The 18,586-nt window shown below is 35.2% G+C and overlaps 1 protein-coding gene across 1 annotated transcript in view; it reads left to right on the forward strand.

Moving 5' to 3' along the window:
* Positions 1-7,978, forward strand: part of CD200R1 (CD200 receptor 1) — a 62,402-nt gene extending 54,424 nt beyond the window's left edge. The window contains exons 6-10 of the mRNA XM_058437509.1: positions 96-344; positions 3,944-4,052; positions 4,598-4,643; positions 5,339-5,404; positions 6,333-7,978. Coding sequence (XP_058293492.1) covers positions 96-344; positions 3,944-4,052; positions 4,598-4,643; positions 5,339-5,404; positions 6,333-6,410 — 548 coding nt within the window. The 3' untranslated portion in view covers positions 6,411-7,978. The remainder of the gene's footprint in view (positions 1-95; positions 345-3,943; positions 4,053-4,597; positions 4,644-5,338; positions 5,405-6,332) is intronic.
* Positions 7,979-18,586: the final 10,608 nt, after the last annotated feature.

Genomic DNA, 18,586 nt, shown 5'->3' on the forward strand with positions numbered 1-18,586 from the left:
ATATCACCAGATTTGTGACGGAAACAAATGTCTCTCTGAATTCCATATGCTTTATGTGAAAACCGAAGCATTTTTTCCCCCTTTCCTCTCTGCAGTTACACCTGAAGTGACCCTGTTTCAAAACAGGAATAGAACTGCAGTGTGCAAGGCAGTTGCAGGGAAGCCAGCTGCGCAGATCTCCTGGATCCCAGAGGGCGATTGTGCCACTAAGCAAGAACACTGGAGCAATGGCACAGTGACTGTTAAGAGTACATGCCACTGGGAGGTCCACAATGTGTCTACTGTGACCTGCCATGTCTCCCATTTGACTGGCAACAAGAGTCTGTACGTAGAGCTACTTCCTGGTCAGTAATTCTTTTAGTTTTATTTTTGATTTTTTTCCATTCTTTTAAAGGAGTTAAGAAAAAAAAGGTGTGCAAATATATTTTGTTCGAGGATGCTCTCTCCACTCTTCATTTTTATCTCTTCCCTGACCAAAATAAAGAGATGAGTTTAAGAGAATAGTACAGAAATTTGCTGTAAAAAGCCCTTTTTTAGAATGCAGTTTAATTCTACTATTAATGTTCACTTCTATGCTAGTAGTTAATTAGCATGAGTAGTATACTTTTAAAAATAATACTTATGGCTTATTGAAAGATAAAGTATACTCCGAAGCACATAATTACGGTTTTATTAGAAGGATACATTCACTGAAAGTTGCTTTTATGAATTTTTAGTTTGTTGTAATTTTGTTTTCTGGATTTTTCACCATTGAATTTCTTAAATGTCTTATAATAACATCTATGATTCATTTAATCACTGTTTATTTACTCTCTGCTCTCATCCTACTCTCATTTCTTGTTATTTAAAAACTATTAAATATCAACAAACATATTTAAAGTGCAATTGTTCTGTAAGGTTTCATGAAAAACATTAGCCCTACCCCTGTCTTTCCAACCCAATTGCCATCTCCATTAAACTCCCCACAGTTAGGTACTTTCAAATTTCTCCAGTGTTTCTTCTAGTAATTAGTGCCATTTTTATACAACATGCTCATACTGCTTTTTCTGACTGTATCAAATTTAGACATTATGTAATCGCAACTTCTTATGGTAGATGAGGATTTCACATTACCTTCTTCCTTTCCTTCAAACTTCAATTGAGGTAATGCAATTTTTCATTAAATAGCCTATGTTCCCATTAATTAGAATATTTAAGTACTGTTAAGTGCTGAATCAAGAAATACATTCATGCTTTCCCTTTCAAATGACTTTTTGTCTTGGACTTCATAAGTGCTTTACCTTTTTTGTTTCCTTAAGAATGTATGTACCTATTGTGAACTATCACTAAGCCTATTGACAAAACTAGAGAACCCCTTAGTAATATTTTCCACATGGTCAGATTTATTAGGTAATCTCTTAGTTCTATTTTTTCTCAAAGTCATTCCTTCTTGAGTTTTTGTATATGCTTGGTCTAATCTCTCCTGATTGGCCTCTAGATCTGCTGTACAGCTATTGTCCTGGACACTCTCATCGCCTCAATCCTCTACTTAGCCTGTGTCTATTTAATCTGAGTTTCTTCTGTCTTCTATACATTTGTTTGTTTTTAACTCTTTCTTTCATATGAGACTTTTCTTAACTCTTTGGTAATCCTTGGGTATGGATTCATTTTGAAGTGAGTACTAATGAGCTACTTGGAAGCTCTACTAGTTAATGGTTGGATTTGTCAACTAGTTAGCTTCAGTACAGTGAAAAGAAGCTAAGTGATTTTTTTAATAACTAGAGATTTGCTGTGTATCTGGGGCTGTTCAGGCTCTGCAGAAATTAACTCAGCAGTTTCTGGCCTTGGAGAGATAAGCCTGACTACCAATGTTTGGGAAAGGAGGGAGCAGTGTGTGTATGTGTGTGAGTGTGCATGTGAGTGTGCCACTGCTGAGAATCAGACTTTCCTTTATACTTCTCTTCAGTCTGGTATTTCATTCTCACCCTCCCTGATGTCTGGATCCTTGACTTTGGAGTCTCTCCAGGTCATCTTCTCTAGGCCAATGTGCCAATCTTCCCTTTTTCTGCCAGTTGGGAAAGGTGTGCTACATAAGATGGGGCAGGAGACAAGGGAACCTGCCTGTTCTCAAGACAAACTTTCAAAGAAGCTCTCAACTTTTAGCCCCACACTTCACCCCTCCACATACTTCTTTTTCTATATTTGATGCTTCCTACTCTAGAGTTTTCCTGGAGTTTTGTGTATACTAAGGTTTGTATTTATTCTATGTTGTAAATCATTAGCCAGTTTTCTATTCATTTCTCACTTAAGAACAGTTGGAAATCTTTCGTCTGTTCTTGTCTTCATCCCTCTTCTCTTTGTCTTTGCAGATCTACACTAAAAAAATTCTTTTTACCAACATTTTAGTAAGTTTTAATGAGGGAGAAGAGAAAATCTCATGTGTTGAAACCACCTTTTTTTATATCTATCATTTAAGTCATATGTGTAGGTTTTTTTGAGTTTAGCAGTATTTACTGAAAAGAGCAGTTGTGCCTTGGTTATGTATGAAATATCACCATTTCATATTATAATATGATGTCAGATTTATAGTGTCTCAGAATTGAAGGGAACTTCTCATTCAAATTCCTATGTAGTGCAGGGATCTCCTTTATGTCTTCCTTGCACGGTGGATCTTCAGCTTCTGCTAGTACAAATTCAATGAGAGAGAGCTTAGTAGTTTGAAAGCAAGGGTTTTAAAAAATTTTGTTTTAAACAATGTAACCAAACATTTCATTTTCATATAACATATGGAGAAATTCAATATTTAAAAACATCAACTGTGGAAGAAAGGTGGAAGGACCAGATGCCAGCCTGCTCAGTCTCCACTTCATCTTCTGCTGCCCTGAGCTATATTTGTGCAACACCAGGAGCATAGTTTGCAAATCACTGCCTCTCAGGCCGGCAATTCCTTTGTTGACTTGCACACTTGTCAGATAGAGTTTTGTATTGCTGCCAGCAGCTAATAAATAGAGTTCCTGCTATGTATTCATTTTAGTTTCAATGCCCTGGGAGAAAGATGACTTCAGAATTAGGGTTACTTTTCCAAGTATGTTCCTTACAATTGCCCATTTAGTTGGAGGGGAGAAACACTCTGCTATAACAGAGTGGTAGGAATTCACCACCAATGAATCTTTAAAGCAACAAAACCCTGATATAAGGTGATGTCTTGCTGAAAACTCTGGAGTCTGTATTGAAAAAGCAGTTTTATTTTAATAATTCTCAAACTATTAATGGGTCAGAGGTGTTGAAAATGAAACTACAGATATGAATTTCATGTATTGGGAGACATTATTGAATGATCTATATAGATAGATAGATATGGATATAAATATAGATAACTTTATTTTTAGTAGATATTAATTTTTAGAGCAGTTTTACGTTCACAGCAAAATTGAGTGGAAAGTACAGAAATTTCCCATATAACCCCTGCCTTCGCCCATGCCCAACCTCTCCCACCTACACCTGCACCAGAGTGTTACATTTATTAGAACTGTGGAACCTCCATTGATACAACATTACCACCCAAAGTCCATACTTTACATTAGAGTTCATTCTTGGTGTTGTACATTCCATGGGTTTGGGCAAATGTGTAATGACATGTATCCACCAGTATAGTGTTATACAGAACAGCTTTATTGTCCTACACAATCCTCCTTGCTTTCTATTCCCCCCTCCTTCCTCACCACCAGATAATCAATAATTTATTGACTATTCCCCTAGTTTTGTCTTTTCCGTAATGTCTTACAATTGGAATCATACAACATGTAACATTTCCAGATTGGCATGTTTCACTTAGTAATATACATTTGAAATTCCTCTATGTCTTTTTATGGTTTGATAGCTCATTTCTTTTTAACATTGAATAATAAGATAGTACATTATTTGGATTGTACCACATTTGAACCATATATTTTTGTGTCTATAGTTCCAGGTGCCAAAAAATCAGCAAAATTATATATTCCTTATATCATCCTTACTATTATTATTTTGACCATCGTGGGATTCATTTGGTTATTGAAAGTCAATGGCTGCAGGTATTGACTGATGAATGTTTTTTTCTTCTTCAGGTTTATTAGGCTAGAAAAGAGTCAGAAATATGGAACTGACTGTATTGGGTATATTAGGATGTTAACATTGAATCTCCCATAATCAAATCTTGAAGGTGTTAGACTTGGACTACTCTGAATGATGAGAGAGACTTTGTTAGATTGCTTTGGCATAGAAGCATGGAAAATTAGGCCATTTAGGGCAGGATCTTGGGAGAGAAAGTGCATGTTAATTTTTACATTTGGGTAAATAATTACAATTCCTTCATGTACCAAAGAGGAGTTGTTACATGCATTCAATTGCATCAAGCTTCTATTGCATAATTTCACTTTTTCAAAATCCGGAATATTCTTATTTGGGGACATTAACCACGAGCAGTATTCTTCACTTATTTCTAGTAGTTTCTTTCTGATTTATTATGGCTTCTATCAAAATTAAACACAATTGTCAATAGTATACTGTCTTATTTTCCCATTTTCAATCTAAACAATGATGTTTCCTCCATTCACTTCAATTTATTTTATTTTTATAGAAAATATAAATTGAATAAAACAGAATCTACTCCAGTTGCTGAGGAGGTAAGATAAGATAAAAAAGACTAATTGCAAACTTAAGCCAATAGTCTGAAAATCTAGCAACATAATTTGTAGTTTGTATCAATATTAGTGTTTTCGTTTGAAAAACTAAAACAATTCTGACTTACTTACAGTGCTTATATGTGTGATTACTTTGTTAAGTATCTATCAAATACTATTTATACATCACTCTGAACCACATTTTCACTTCATGAACTATATTCTAACACACATGATGTTTGGCTCCTTTGGACTGTAATCTTTAGAGGAAATGAATTGGTGTTTCTTGTCACCAATTTAAAAGCATCTCTAATTCCTGACTTTTCCTTTTCAATACTATCATTATTTTTCTCTTACACAAACTTAAAACATATCCTGCTCCTTCATCTCTTATTATAAGTAGCTTACTAAGTCTCCAAAGCTCTCCTTTGGAGTACTTCTCATATCACTTCATTCATCTCCATTCCTACTTTCACAGAGCCATTATCTCCACACAGAAACTTATGTAGTTAACAAATACTTTTTGATAATATGTTAGAACAAAGCCTGCTCTTATGTTTATATAGGCCCAGAAACACAATTATAAGCACTCTTGAGCACCTGTTAGAAATACTAAAGCTATGGGCAACTGTTACAAAAATACAGATAGTTTCTATAATGATTTTTTGAATTGATTTTAACTTTGAGTTCTTTCTTAGGATGAAATGCAGCCCTATGCCAGCTACACAGAGAAGAACAATCCTCTCTATGATACTACAAACAAGGTGAAGGCGTCTCAGGCATTACAAAGTGAAGTTGGCACAGACTTCCATACTTTATAAGTTGTTGGACTCTAGTACCAAGAAAACAACAAACGAGATACATTATAATTACTGTCTGATTTTTTTACAGTTCTAAAATGATGACTTATATTGAAATTAGGTTTTCCAAGGTTCATAGAAGACATTTTAATGAATTCTCATTCATACCCTTGTATAATTGGAATTTTTGATTCTTAGCTACTACCAGCTAGTTCTCTGAAGAACTGATGTTATTACAAAGAAAATACATGCTCATGACCAAATATTCAAATTGTGCAGGACAGTAAATAATGAAAACCAAGTTTCCTCAAGAAATAACTGAAGAAGGAGCAATTGTGAACAGTTTCTTGTGTATCCTTTCAGGATATTTTAATGTACATATGACATGTCTATATGCCTATGGTATATGTGTCAATTTATATGTCCATTTACATATACATACACATATCTTTGTCATGGCACCAGTGGGAACAATACACTGCATTACTGTTCTATACATATGAAAACCTAATAATACAAGTCTTAGAGATCATTTTATATCATGACAAGTAGAGCTACCTCATTCTTTTTAATGGCTATATAAAATTCTATTGTATAGTTATATCATTATTTAATTAAAAACAACCCTAATGATGGATATTTAGATTTTTTTAAGTTTTGTTTCTTTAAGTTTTGTTCGTGATATAAACAATACCACATAGAATGTTTCTTGTGCATATATCTCTTTGTTTTTGTTTGAATATATCTGTAGGATAACTTTCTTGAGTGGAATTGTCAGGTCAAAGGGTTTGTGCATTTTACTATTGATATATATGTTAAATTGTGTCAAATACATATGTCAAATTCCCTCCAACATTGTTTAAATGTGCCTTTCCCTAAATTTCTATTTTAGGAACTGTATGATTCCTGCTTCTACAGTTGCCACTTTCTCTTTTTAATCAACCAGATTAAATATGATGCGAGATCATAATAAGAATTATACTGTTTAATAAAAATGGATTTATATTTTTGGTCATGTTTGTAAGAGAGTGAATGCACCTATGAGAACATTAGCTTCTTCTGAACTCATTATATCTCTACAGAGGTGTTGATACTTGATGCCCAACAGTTTTGCAGATGTGCTACATTGGAATTGTGTATTTTTATGGTGTACATTCTATTGTGGTATATTTATTGAATAATTAATGTTTATTGACCATATAAGCAGCAAAAAATGCACCAGAGAGGACATGGGGTATTTATATATAAAATATGAGCTACATGATAAGCGAGTGGCCATGGGATGGCATGACCCTCCCCTCCATATTTTTGTGAAGCAAAATATTGGCAATGTTTATGTGAATCATTTTTAATATCATGAAATTTTTTAAATTAAAAAATAAGTCTACTTGCTTCATAGCAGAAAAAACATTAAAAGTTTTTTCATCATGATAGAAATTTAAACAAAATATATTCATTCTTTAATCATGCCATCCGAGACTTTTAAGACAGCTATTTTGTCTTATATTTTTCTCCCTCTAGACATTTCAGTTACTATGGATTTTGTCCTTAAAGGGACTTTTAGTCTATTTTGGATGTAAAGCTAATCTAATGACACTTGGCACATGATATTTTGATCAAGCCATTTTGACTTGGCCAAAAAGCATTGTCCATTAGGTTTCTGCATCTAAACATTACCAAGCAATGTTCACAATAGACATCATTACACTGTCCTTGAAATTCATTAATTCTTCATCCAACCCTTGTTGAGCTGAGGCTCATAGTTAGGTTCAAGACTGTTTAAATATTACTGAAAAACAAAGTAAGACAGTACTATGCTTACCTCTTAACTTGATAATGTCAAAATGGGCATGTTAAATGACATCATAGAAAAGACTTCAAGATAATTTATACAAGTTAAATCATATTGTATAGGAAATAATTGTATGAAAATCTCTACTATGGGGCTGGAACATGGTTGAACATTAGAATCATATAAAAAATTATATATATTCTCCAAATCCACGCTACACCTTTCAAATTAGAGAATCTAGAGATTAGACCTGGTGTGTCAGCAAGGTCATCCAGGAAGCAGAGGCTGAGACGGAGTTAGGTGTGATTACTTACATAGTCAATTACATTTTACAAATAACATTTTATATGTCTCATTTACTGTGCTTTCTCCCCATCCCATTTTGTATCTTTTCCTTTGCTTTGCTAGATTTGTCAATTTTCTCTCTCTTTCTCTGTCTCTCTCTCTTTCAATATCTCTAATAATTTGAAAGTAAGTCATCGTTATTAAACATCTATTGGGGTTATGCTTCACTTACAAACTTCTGAAAACAGCTTTACTGAGATAGAATTGATATATTTAAGTGTACAGTTTGTTAAATTTTGCACATATTTAAAATGTGGACTTTGGTAAATGTTGACATAGTTTTACCTCTGTGAAACCATCAGCATAATCAAGATAATAAACCTGTTTATCACCCCCCAAAATTTTCTTGTTTCTTTGTGAGCCTATCCCTACAGTCTTCTTGTTCCTCCTCATCCCCCGCTCCCCAGGCAACCTCTAATCTGCTTTCTGTAACTATGTATTAGTTAGCATTTTTTAGAATTTTCCGTAAATAAAATCATACAATACTCTTTTATTTTTTTTGGTTGGACTTTTTTTTTCTCATTATAGTTATTTTGAGATACATCCACATCCACACAATGATACTTCATTCTTTTTATTCCAAATAGTATTTAATTTTCTAGCTATACCAGTTTGTTTATCCATTTGCCTGTTGGTGGACATTTGTGTTGTTTCCAGTTTTGAGCTATTAGAAATAAAGCTGTTATACACATTATTTTGCAAGTATTTTTGTGGACATATATTCTTATTTTTCCTGAGTAAATACTGATGAGTGGATTGGCTAGATCAGATGATATGTAAATGTTTCACTTTTAAAAAACTTGCCAATCTTTGTTTCTTTTCTTTTTTTAAAAGAATTTTTAAAGTAAACTTTTAATTTCAGATTAGTTTCATTTATTACTATTATTATACTTTAAGTCCTGGGATACATGTGGAGAAGGTGCAGGTTTGTTACATAGGTATACATGTGCCATGGTGGTTTGCTGCACCCATCAACCCATCATCTACATTAGGTATTTCTCTTAATGCTCTCCCTCCCCTAGCTCCCCACCCACCAAAAGGCCCCAGTGTGTGATGTTCCCCTCCCTGTGCCCATATGTTCTCATTTTTCAACTCCCACTTATGAGTGAGAACATGTGGTGTTTGGTTTTCTGTTCCTGTGTTAGTTTGCTGAGAATGATGGTTTCCAGCTTCATCCATGACCCTGCAAAGGACATGAATTCATTTTTTTTTTTAAATTAGGGTACATGTGCACAACGTGCAGGTTAGTTACATATGTATACATGTGCCATGTTGGTGTGCTGCACCCAGTAACTCGTCATTTAACATTAGGTATATCTCCAGATGCTATCCCTCCCTGCTCCTCCCACCCCACAACAGGCCCTGGTGTGTGATGTTCCACTTCCTGTGTCCATGTGTTCTCATTGTTCATTTCCCACCTATGAGTGAGAACATGTGGTGTTTGGTTTTTTGTCCTTGCGATAGTTCGCTGAGAATGATGGTTTCCAGCTTCATGACATGAACTCATTTTTTACGGCTGCATAGTATTCCACGGTGTATATGTGCTACATTTTCTTGATCCAGTCTATGATTGATAGGAACTTGGGTTGGTTCCAAGTCTTTGCTATTGTGAACAATGCTGCAGTAAACATACATGTGCATGTGTCTTTATAGTAGAATGATTTATAATCCTTTGGGTATATACCCAGTAATGGGATTGCTGGGTCAAATGGTATTTCTGGTTCTAGATCCTTGAGGAATCGCCACACTGTCTTCCACAATGGTTGAACTAATTTACACCCCCACCAACAGTGTAAAAGTATTCCTATTTCTCCACATCCTCTCCAGCATCTGTTGTTTCCTGACTTTAATGATCACCATTCTAACTGGCATGAGATGGTATCTCATTGTGGTTCGGTTTGCGTTTTTCTAATGACGAGTGATGATGAGCTTTTTTTCATATGTTTGTTGGCCACATAAATGTCTTCTTTTGAGAAGTGTCTGTTCATATCCTTTGCTGACTTTTTGATGGGGTTGTTTTTTTTTTCTTGTAAATTTGTTTAGGTTCCTTGTAGATTCTGGATATTAGCCCTTTGTCAGATGGATAGATTGCAAAAGTTTTCTCCCATTCTGTAGGTTGCCTGTTCACTCTTATGATAGTTTCTTTTGCTGTGCAGAAGTTCTTTAGTTGAATTAGATCCCATTTGTCAATTTTGGCTTTTGTTGCCCTTGTTTTTGGTGTTCTAGTCATGAAGTCTTTGCCCATGCCTATGTCCTGAATGTTCTTGTGTAGGTTTTCTTCTAGGGTTTTTATGGTTTTAGGTCTTAGGTTTAAGTCTTTAATCCATCTTGAGTTAATTTTTGTATAAAGTCTTAGGTTTAGGTTTTAGGTCTTAAGTCTTTAATACATCTTGAGTTAATTTTTGTATAAGGTGTAAGAAAGGGGTCTCATTTCAGTTTTCTGCATATGGCTGGCCAGTTTTCCCAACACCATTTATTAAATAGGGAATCCTTTCTCCATTGCTTGTTTTTGTCAGGTTTGTCAAAGATCAGATGGTTGTAGATGTGTGGCATTATTTCTGAGGCCTCTGTTCTGTTCCATTTGTCTATGTATCTGTTTTAGTACCAGTACCATGCTGTTTTGGTTACTGTAGCCTTGTAGTATAGTTTGAATTCAGGTAGTGTGATGACTCCAGCTTTGTTCTTTTTGCTTAGGATTGTCTTGGCTGTATGGGCTCTTTTTTGGTTCCATATGAAATTTAAAGTAGTTTTTTTCCAATTATGTGAAGAAAGTCAATGGTAGCTTGATGTAGATAGCATTGAATCCATAAATTACTTTGGGCAGTATGGCCATTTTCATGATATTGATTCTTCCTATCTATGAGCATGGAATCTTTTTCCATATGTTTGTGTCCTCTCTTATTTCCTCGAGCAGTCATTTGTAGTTCTTCTTGAAGAGGTCCTTCACATCCCTTGTAAGTTGTATTCCTAGGTATTTTATTCTCTTTGTAGCAATTATGAATAGGAGTTCACTCATGATTTGGCTCTCTGTTTGTCTATCATTGGTGTATAGGAATGCTTGTAGTTTTTGCACATTGATTTTGTATCCTGAGACTTTGCTGAAGTTGCTTATCAGCTTAAGGAGATTTTGAGCTGGGATGATGGGAGTTTTCTAAATAGACAATCATGTCCTCTGCAAATGCAGACAATTAGACTTCCTCTCTTCCTATTTGAATACAGTTTATTTCTTTCTCTTGCCTGATTATCCTGGCCAGAACTTCCAATACTATGTTGAATAGGAGTGGTGAGAGAAGGCATCCTTGTCTTGTGCTGGTTTTCAAAGGGAATGCTCCCAGCTTTTTCCCATTCAGTATGATATTGACTGTGGGTTTGTCATAAATAGCTCTTATTATTTTGAGATATGTTCCATTAATACCTAGTTTATTGAGAGTTTTTAGCATGAAGGGGTGTTGAATTTTATCAAAGGGCTTCTCTGCATCTATTGACATAATCATGTGATTTTGGTCGTTGGTTCTATTTATGTGATGGATTACATTTATTGATTTGCATATGTTGAACCAACCTTGCATCCCAGGGATGAAGCTGACTTGATCGTGGTGGATAAGCTTTTTGATGTGCTACTGCTGGATTCAGTTTGCCAGCAGTAATGTTATTGATTCAGTTTGCCAGCAGTAATTTATTGAGGATTTTAGCACCAACGTTAATCAGGGATATTGGCCTGGAATTTTCTTTTTTTGTTGTGTCTCTGCCAGGTTTTGGTGTCAGGATGATGCTGGCCTCATAAAATGAGTTAGGGAGGAGTTGCTCTTTTTTTATTGTTTGGAATAGTTTCAGAAGGAATGGTTCCAGCTCCTCTTTGTACCTTTGGTAGAATTTGGCTGTGAATCTGGATGGTCCCAGGCATTTTTTGGTTGGTAGGATATTAATTACTGCCTCAATTTCAGAACTTGTTATTGGTTGATTCAGGGATCTGACTTCTTTCTGGTTTAGTCTTGGGAGGGTGTATGTGTCCCGGAATTTATCTATTTCTTCTAGATATTCTAGTTTATTTGTGTGGAGGTGTTTATAGTATTCTCTGACGGTAGTTTGTGTTTCTGTGGAATCAATGGTGATATCCCCTTTATCATTTTTTTGTGTGTATTTGATTCTTCTCTCTTTTATTCTTTATTTTGTTAATCTTTTCAAAAAACCAGCTCCTGGATTCTTTTTTTTTTTTTTTTTTTTTTGTGTCTCACTGTCTTGCCAGGCTGGAGTGCAGTGGCACGATATCGGCTCACTGCAACCTCCACCTTCTGGGTTAAACCGATTCCCTGTCTCAGCCTCCTGAGTAGCTGGGACTACAGGTGTGCACCACCATGCCCAGTTAATTTTTGTATTTTTAGTAGAGACAGGGTTTCACCATGTTGGCCAGGATGGTCTTGATCTCTTGACCTCATGATCTGCCCACCTTGGCCTCCTAAAGTGCTGGGATTACAGGGGTGAACCAGTGTGCCCGGCCTGGATTCACTGATTTTCTGAAGGGTTTTTTGTGTCTCTGTGTCCTTCAGTTCTGTTCTGATCTTAGTTATTTTTTGTCTTCTGCTAGCTCTTGAATTTGTTTGCTCTTGCTTCTCTAGTTATTTAATTGTAGTGTTAGGGTGTTGATTTCAGATCTTTCCTGCTTTCTCCTGTGGGCATTTTAGTGCTATTAATTTCCCTCTTAACACTGCTTTAGCTGTGTCCCAGAGATTCTAATACGTTGTGTCTTCACAATTTGGTATGTTTTTGCAGTGGCTGGTACCAGTTTTTTCTTTCCATATTTAGTGCTTCCTTCAGGAGCCCTTGTAAGACAGGCCTGGTGGTGATAAAATCTCTTAGCATTTACTTGTCTGTAAAGGATTTTATTTCTCCTTCACTTATGAAGCTTAGTTTGGCTGGATATGAAATTCTAGGTTGAAAATTCTTTTCTTTAAGAATGTTAAATATTGACTCTCACTCTCTTCTGGCTTTTAGGGTTTCTGCTGAAAGATCCACTGTTAGTCTGATGGGCTTCCATTTGTGAGTAACCCGACCTTTCTCTCTGGTTGCCCTTAACATTTTTTCCTTCATTTCAACCTTGGTGAATCTGATGATTATGTGTCTTGGGGTTGCTCTTCTTGAGAAGTATCTTTGTGGTGTTCTCTGTATTTCCTGAATTTGAATGTTGGCCTGTCTTGCTAGGTTGAGGAAGTTGTCCTGTGTTTATGTCTGTCTCCAAATTCCCTCTTTATATAAGGATTCCAGTCATACTGGACTAGGGCCCACCCTAATGACTTCATTTTAACTTGATTTTCCCTGAAGTGACCCTGTCTGAAGTATTAGGGGCTAAGACTTCAACATGTAAATTTTAGAGGAACACAATTCAATCCATAACAAATGTATTGCCTTTCCATTTCTTTTAATTCATTATGGCAGCGAACACTTTTCTCCCAGCTATAAATTTACCATCACAGATCCCGTTTTATGTAAAGAGATTATCTCTGTGACTATTGGTTTGGAGCAAATATTACTAAAAGTCACAATCCATGGATTTGAGGGTAGAGGAGGTATGCTGATTTTGTATTCTGCAACTTTATTATACTCATTTATTAGATCTAACAAATTTTTTTTTGGTATGTGTGTAATCTCTAGAATTTTTGTAATACATAAAATCATGTCATCTGCAAAAAGGTACAATTTAACTTTTTCCTTTCTGATTCGTATGTCTTTTCTTTCTTTTTCTTGCCTAATTACTCAGGCTAGGACTTCTAGTATTACACTGTATAGAAGCAATAAGTGTGGACATTCTTGTCTTGTTCCTGATCTTAGTGGAAAAGCCTTCAGTTAATCACTGTTAAGTATGATGTTAGCTCAGGACTTTTCTTTATTACCTTTATTATGTTGAGGTACATTCCTTCTACACCTAATTTGTTGAGAGTTTTTTATTGTGAAAGAGTGTTGAATTTCATTAAATAATTTTGTTTGCCTCTATTGAGATAATCATGAGATTTTTTTTAACCCTTCATACTGTTAATTTGGTATATTACATTAATTGATTTTTGTATGTTGAACCATCCTTGAACCACAGGGTTAAATCCCAAATGGTTATGGTGTATGATTCTTTTCATGTACTATTGAATTCAGTTTATTAGTATTTTATTGAAGATTTTTGCATCTATCTTTATCAAGGATATTGGCGTATAGTTTTGTTTTCTTGTGGTGTCTTGTTCTGGTTTTAATATCAAGATAATGTTGGCCTCATAAAATGAGTTTGAAAGCGTTCCTTCCTATTGAGTATTTTGAAAGAATTTGAGAGCAATTGATATAAATTATTTATTAGATGTTAGGTAGATCTTTCCAGTGAAGGCATCAGGTCCTGGGCCTTTCTTTGTTGGGAATTTTCTGATTCTGGCTTCAATCTTATTAGTTATAAGTCTTTCTGTTTCTTCATGATTGAGTCTTGGTAGGTGATATGTTTCTAAGAATGTATCCATTTCTTGTAGGTTATCTATCTTGTTGGCATAAAATTGTTCACAGTAGTCTCCTGTATCTTTTTATTTCTGTGGCAACAGTTGGAATGTTTCCCATTTAATTTCTGATTTTATTTATTTATTTGTCTTTTCTCCTTTTTTTCTTAGTCTAGCTAAAGGTTTGTCAATTTTATATTTCAAAAAGCCAACCTTAGTTTCATTGATGTTTTTCTATTGTTATTCTTTTCTCTGTCTTGTTTATTTCTGCTCTAATCTGTATTATTTCCTTCTTCTGATAACTGTGGGTTTAATTTGTTATTATTATTCTAGTTCCTTGGGGTGTAGAGTTAGGTTTTTTATCTGTGGTTTTTCTTCTTTTTAATGTAGGCATTCATTGCTATAAACTTCCCTTTTACCACTATTTTTGCTGTATCTCAGGAGCTTTGGTATGCTGTACTTTCATTGTTGTTTGTGTCAGGTGTTTTTTATATCCCTTTTTGATTTTTTTTCACCCACTTGTTTGGAAATGCGTTATTTAATTTGCACATATTTATGAATTTTCATCAACGTACAAAAATCAGTTGTGTTTCTATATACTAATAACAAACTATCTGTAAAGGAAATGAGGAAAACAATCCTATTTACAATAGCATCAAAAAATACTTGTTTAATAAGCTTAACTAAGCAAATGAAATACTTGTTCACTGAAAATTACAAAACATTGATGAAAGAAATTAATGAAGACACAAACAAATGGAAAGACATTCTGTGTTCATGGATTGGAAGACTTAATTGTTACAATGTTTATACTACCTGCTATGGTTTTCATGTTTGTGTTCCCTCCAAAATTCATGTTGAAACTTAATCCTTAATGCAATGGCATTAAGAGGAGGGCCTGTCAGAAGTGATTAAGCTATAAAGGCTTCACCCTCATGAATGAACTACTGACTTAATAAAGAGGCAGACGGGCAAGTTTACCCCTTTTGTCCCTTCTGTCATGTGAAGACACAACATACTTACTCTGCAGAGGATTTAGCAAGAAGGCATCATCTTTGAAGCAAATAGTAGCACTCATCAGACACCGAGTCTGCTGGTGCCTTGATCTTGAAGTTCCCAGCCTTCAGAGCTATGAGAAATAAATTTCTTTTGTTTGCAAATTACTCAGTCGGTGGTATTTTGTCACAGCAGGAAAATAGGCTAAGACACTACAAAGATCTACAGATTCAATTCAATTCCTATCAAAATTCCATGACATTTTTACAGAAATAGAAAATCAATTATAAAATTCATATGAAACCACAAAAGACCTTAAACAGCCAAGAATAAACCTGGAGGCATTACACTTCCTTATATCAAAATATACTACCAGGCTACAGTAATTAAAACAGTATGCTACTGGCATAAAGACATCTATAGACCAGAGTAAGAGAACAGAGATCCCAGAAATAAATTCATGCATATATGGTCAACTGATCTTCAACTAGGATTCCAAAAATACACAATGGGGACAGGAGAGTCTCTTCGACAATTGATATTGGGGAAACTGAATAACCCTAGGCAAAAGAATAAAATTGGGCCCTATCTTATAGCCTACACAAAAATCAACTCAAAATAGAGGGTGGGCAAGAAATAGAGGATAGAATTTCTTTGTTATTTCACTAAAAATCCCAAATTCACCTTCAAATGTGTTGAGGAATTATCTATCTGGAGACAAGAATCTGATCCTGGTGATAAATCTATAGTATAGAAAGTTAACAAATGTGCACAATTATATCCATCTTTTTCATACAAAATTATCACTAACCATTCCTTTTGCCTAGCCAAACTGAAACCAGTATGAACCATTGGAAGTGGGTGGGGCGAACGCACAGGAAAATCCAAGGGCAGGATTATTGTGTGGTCAGGAAGATGTAAGGAGAATTTATGGGCAGAAACTTCAGCCTACTGGTCAGCACTCTCTATCTTTAATACCTTTGCAACCCATGTAGCAACCCTGAGTTTGCAGAAGGAAAGAGCATATCCTAAATTGCTTCAGCCAAAAAACAAACTGAACAGAGATGAAAAGAGATATTAAGTAAATATTATGAAGTAGAAGAGGCTAATACAATAATTTAGGTGGAGAATTATTTGTATTATGATCTTTTTGAGCACGTTACTTTTAAATACTTTCTGCCTCAGTGAATTCTATGTTAAAGTGCATATCCCTGGAAGGAGAGATTGTGTGTAACTTCTCTCATAAACCACACAACAAAATACCAAAAAATATACATAGACACACATACAAAATGCAGTACAAGGTAAGGAAAATTACTTATGAAATGGCCTTTCTTTCTATGCTGGTTCTTCTTCTACTGTATCATTAATTGACTTAGGATAAGTTTCTTAACCTTTTCGAATCTCAACTTCCTTATCTATAAAAGTAAATATAACTATACATGCCTCATAAGAATCATTTTGACAGTATCTGGGACATAGCTCAATCAATTACAATTGGATCTGAATCATGGGTCAAATATACATGCTTCTCTTGAAATAAGTAAATGTATAAAAGCACAAACCAGAAAATTCAGTCATTATCACCTCAACTGTGCAAACAGGAAATGCTTCTTTTTAAGTGGCTCATGAGCCAGAAATACAACCATCTAAGAGAGCAGGGGATTTCTCACCAGTGCTAATGGAGCAGAGCAAGAGAAGTAAACTACCATAACTAGGCCTATTATACAGCAGAAGAAAACATAGAGACAAAGATAAGAAATAAAATAGAAATAGCTCCCTTTGGAAGATGGCTTCAGCTTTTGGGATACTGTTCACATTTTTTTTTTTTTCATAGCTCGTGAGTCTGTTGGTCAAGTTGCGGGGACACTGAGGGGTGTTGGGTGAAGTAGAGAGGAAACCATAATTAGAAAAATACACTAGAATATTTTTCCACTAGAGTTTTTCCATGTCCTGTAAGATGCTCAGTTTAAAATAGCTCAAAGAGTGAAAATGCTGCTTTTATTTTAATCACTGTTTTAAAAAAGAAAGATAATGTCCTAATTACTTATATTTCTGCCAAAATTATCTTTGAAAAAACATTTCTTAATAAAAAATAAAGAAAAAAAATGCCACAGGATTTTAAACACAAATGGAGATTTCTAGTTTGACATGGTGAATTGAATAGATGTATTACGTCTATTCTCTCCTGAATGCCTATTAATATGACAATAATAATATTTAAAATATATAGGCCTAAAAGAATCAAAATGACAGGAGAGAAGACAGAGGGGGTTAGGAAACATCAACGTATTTTGGAGGATGGAAAGCTTGATCACCCAGGAGAATAGAGGAAGCTGAACGTGTTTCTTCAGAAGAAGGAAAGAGAACCAAGCTGCAAAGGCTCAAGAATTGGGTTTTGCAGAAAGTGAGTGTGAAGCCCAGGTCTGGAATTAAGAGAATTGTTTGAAATTCTGTGTAAGAGGTGGTTAGACCCTGAAAAGCCTCAACATTCCCTTCCAAATTCTCAGACTTAAGATTTATTCCTTATAGAACATGAATCACAAAGAATTTAGGCTTACAGACAACAGGAACAGAAAGATTCAAGAGGAGATATGGGGCTGAAAATAGGTGGATTAAGTGGAATCTATATATTTATCAGAGAAACACACCCCCAATCCCTGCCAGCCCTCCTTCCCTGTCCAGGTCCCCAAATACCCCCAGACAGGGACACATACCTCCTTGGGACAAGATTTTGAGCAACTTTCAAGGCAGAAACTGAATGACCCTTGAGAATATGCTACAGATTCAAAGAAAATTTCAGGCATGTAAAGTCTCAAATAGGGAGAAAACCAGTAAAGAAGCTAGGATTCTGGAAACATGGGCTTCAATAGAGAAGACAGCTGAGGAGATTTCCCAGGTAAATATCAAAAGAAAGTGCCAGAATAAGAAATCATAACATGTAAATAGAAAGCAACCAGTCAGGATTGGAGCAGGAGAGTAAAGATTTCTGGAAATAAATTTAAAGTGGAACTCAGATTAGTTGGTAACAGATGACTTTTTATTATTCCCCTGAATATCATTTTCTTCCACTATGCCTCTTCATAATCAGCTTGTTATATCAGTTCAAATGCAACATTGCTATGCCTCTGTTAGTATCATCTCTTCACAAATCCTTCAATTTCTCCAAAATTATATTTCTCAGGAAATTCACTTAATTGTAATAACTTCTGTACATAGTTCTATTTGTGGAGAATGCAGTGACTGTAGCAAAGCTGTCGGAGTAAAAACAAGACAATGGTTAGCTTACTAATTCTTGTACCTGTAACTCCCAGAATTTTATAGTGAATTTCTTTTAAAATCCTCCGCTTGAATACCTGCCCTCATCTCTGAAGTTGTCTGCATCTAGTACAGGAAGCACAGAAGGGAGAAAGGATAGATAACATTGTGTTAATTAAGATGTATCATATTGGGCTGGGTACATTGGCTCACACCTATAATCTCAACATTTTGGAAGGCCAGGGCCAATGGATTGCTTGAGGCCAGGCGTTTGAGACCAGCCTGGGCAAC

Source organism: Hylobates moloch, unplaced genomic scaffold (genome assembly GCF_009828535.3).
Source record: "Hylobates moloch isolate HMO894 unplaced genomic scaffold, HMol_V3 SCAFFOLD_4, whole genome shotgun sequence".
NCBI classification, from domain to species: domain Eukaryota; kingdom Metazoa; phylum Chordata; class Mammalia; order Primates; family Hylobatidae; genus Hylobates; species Hylobates moloch.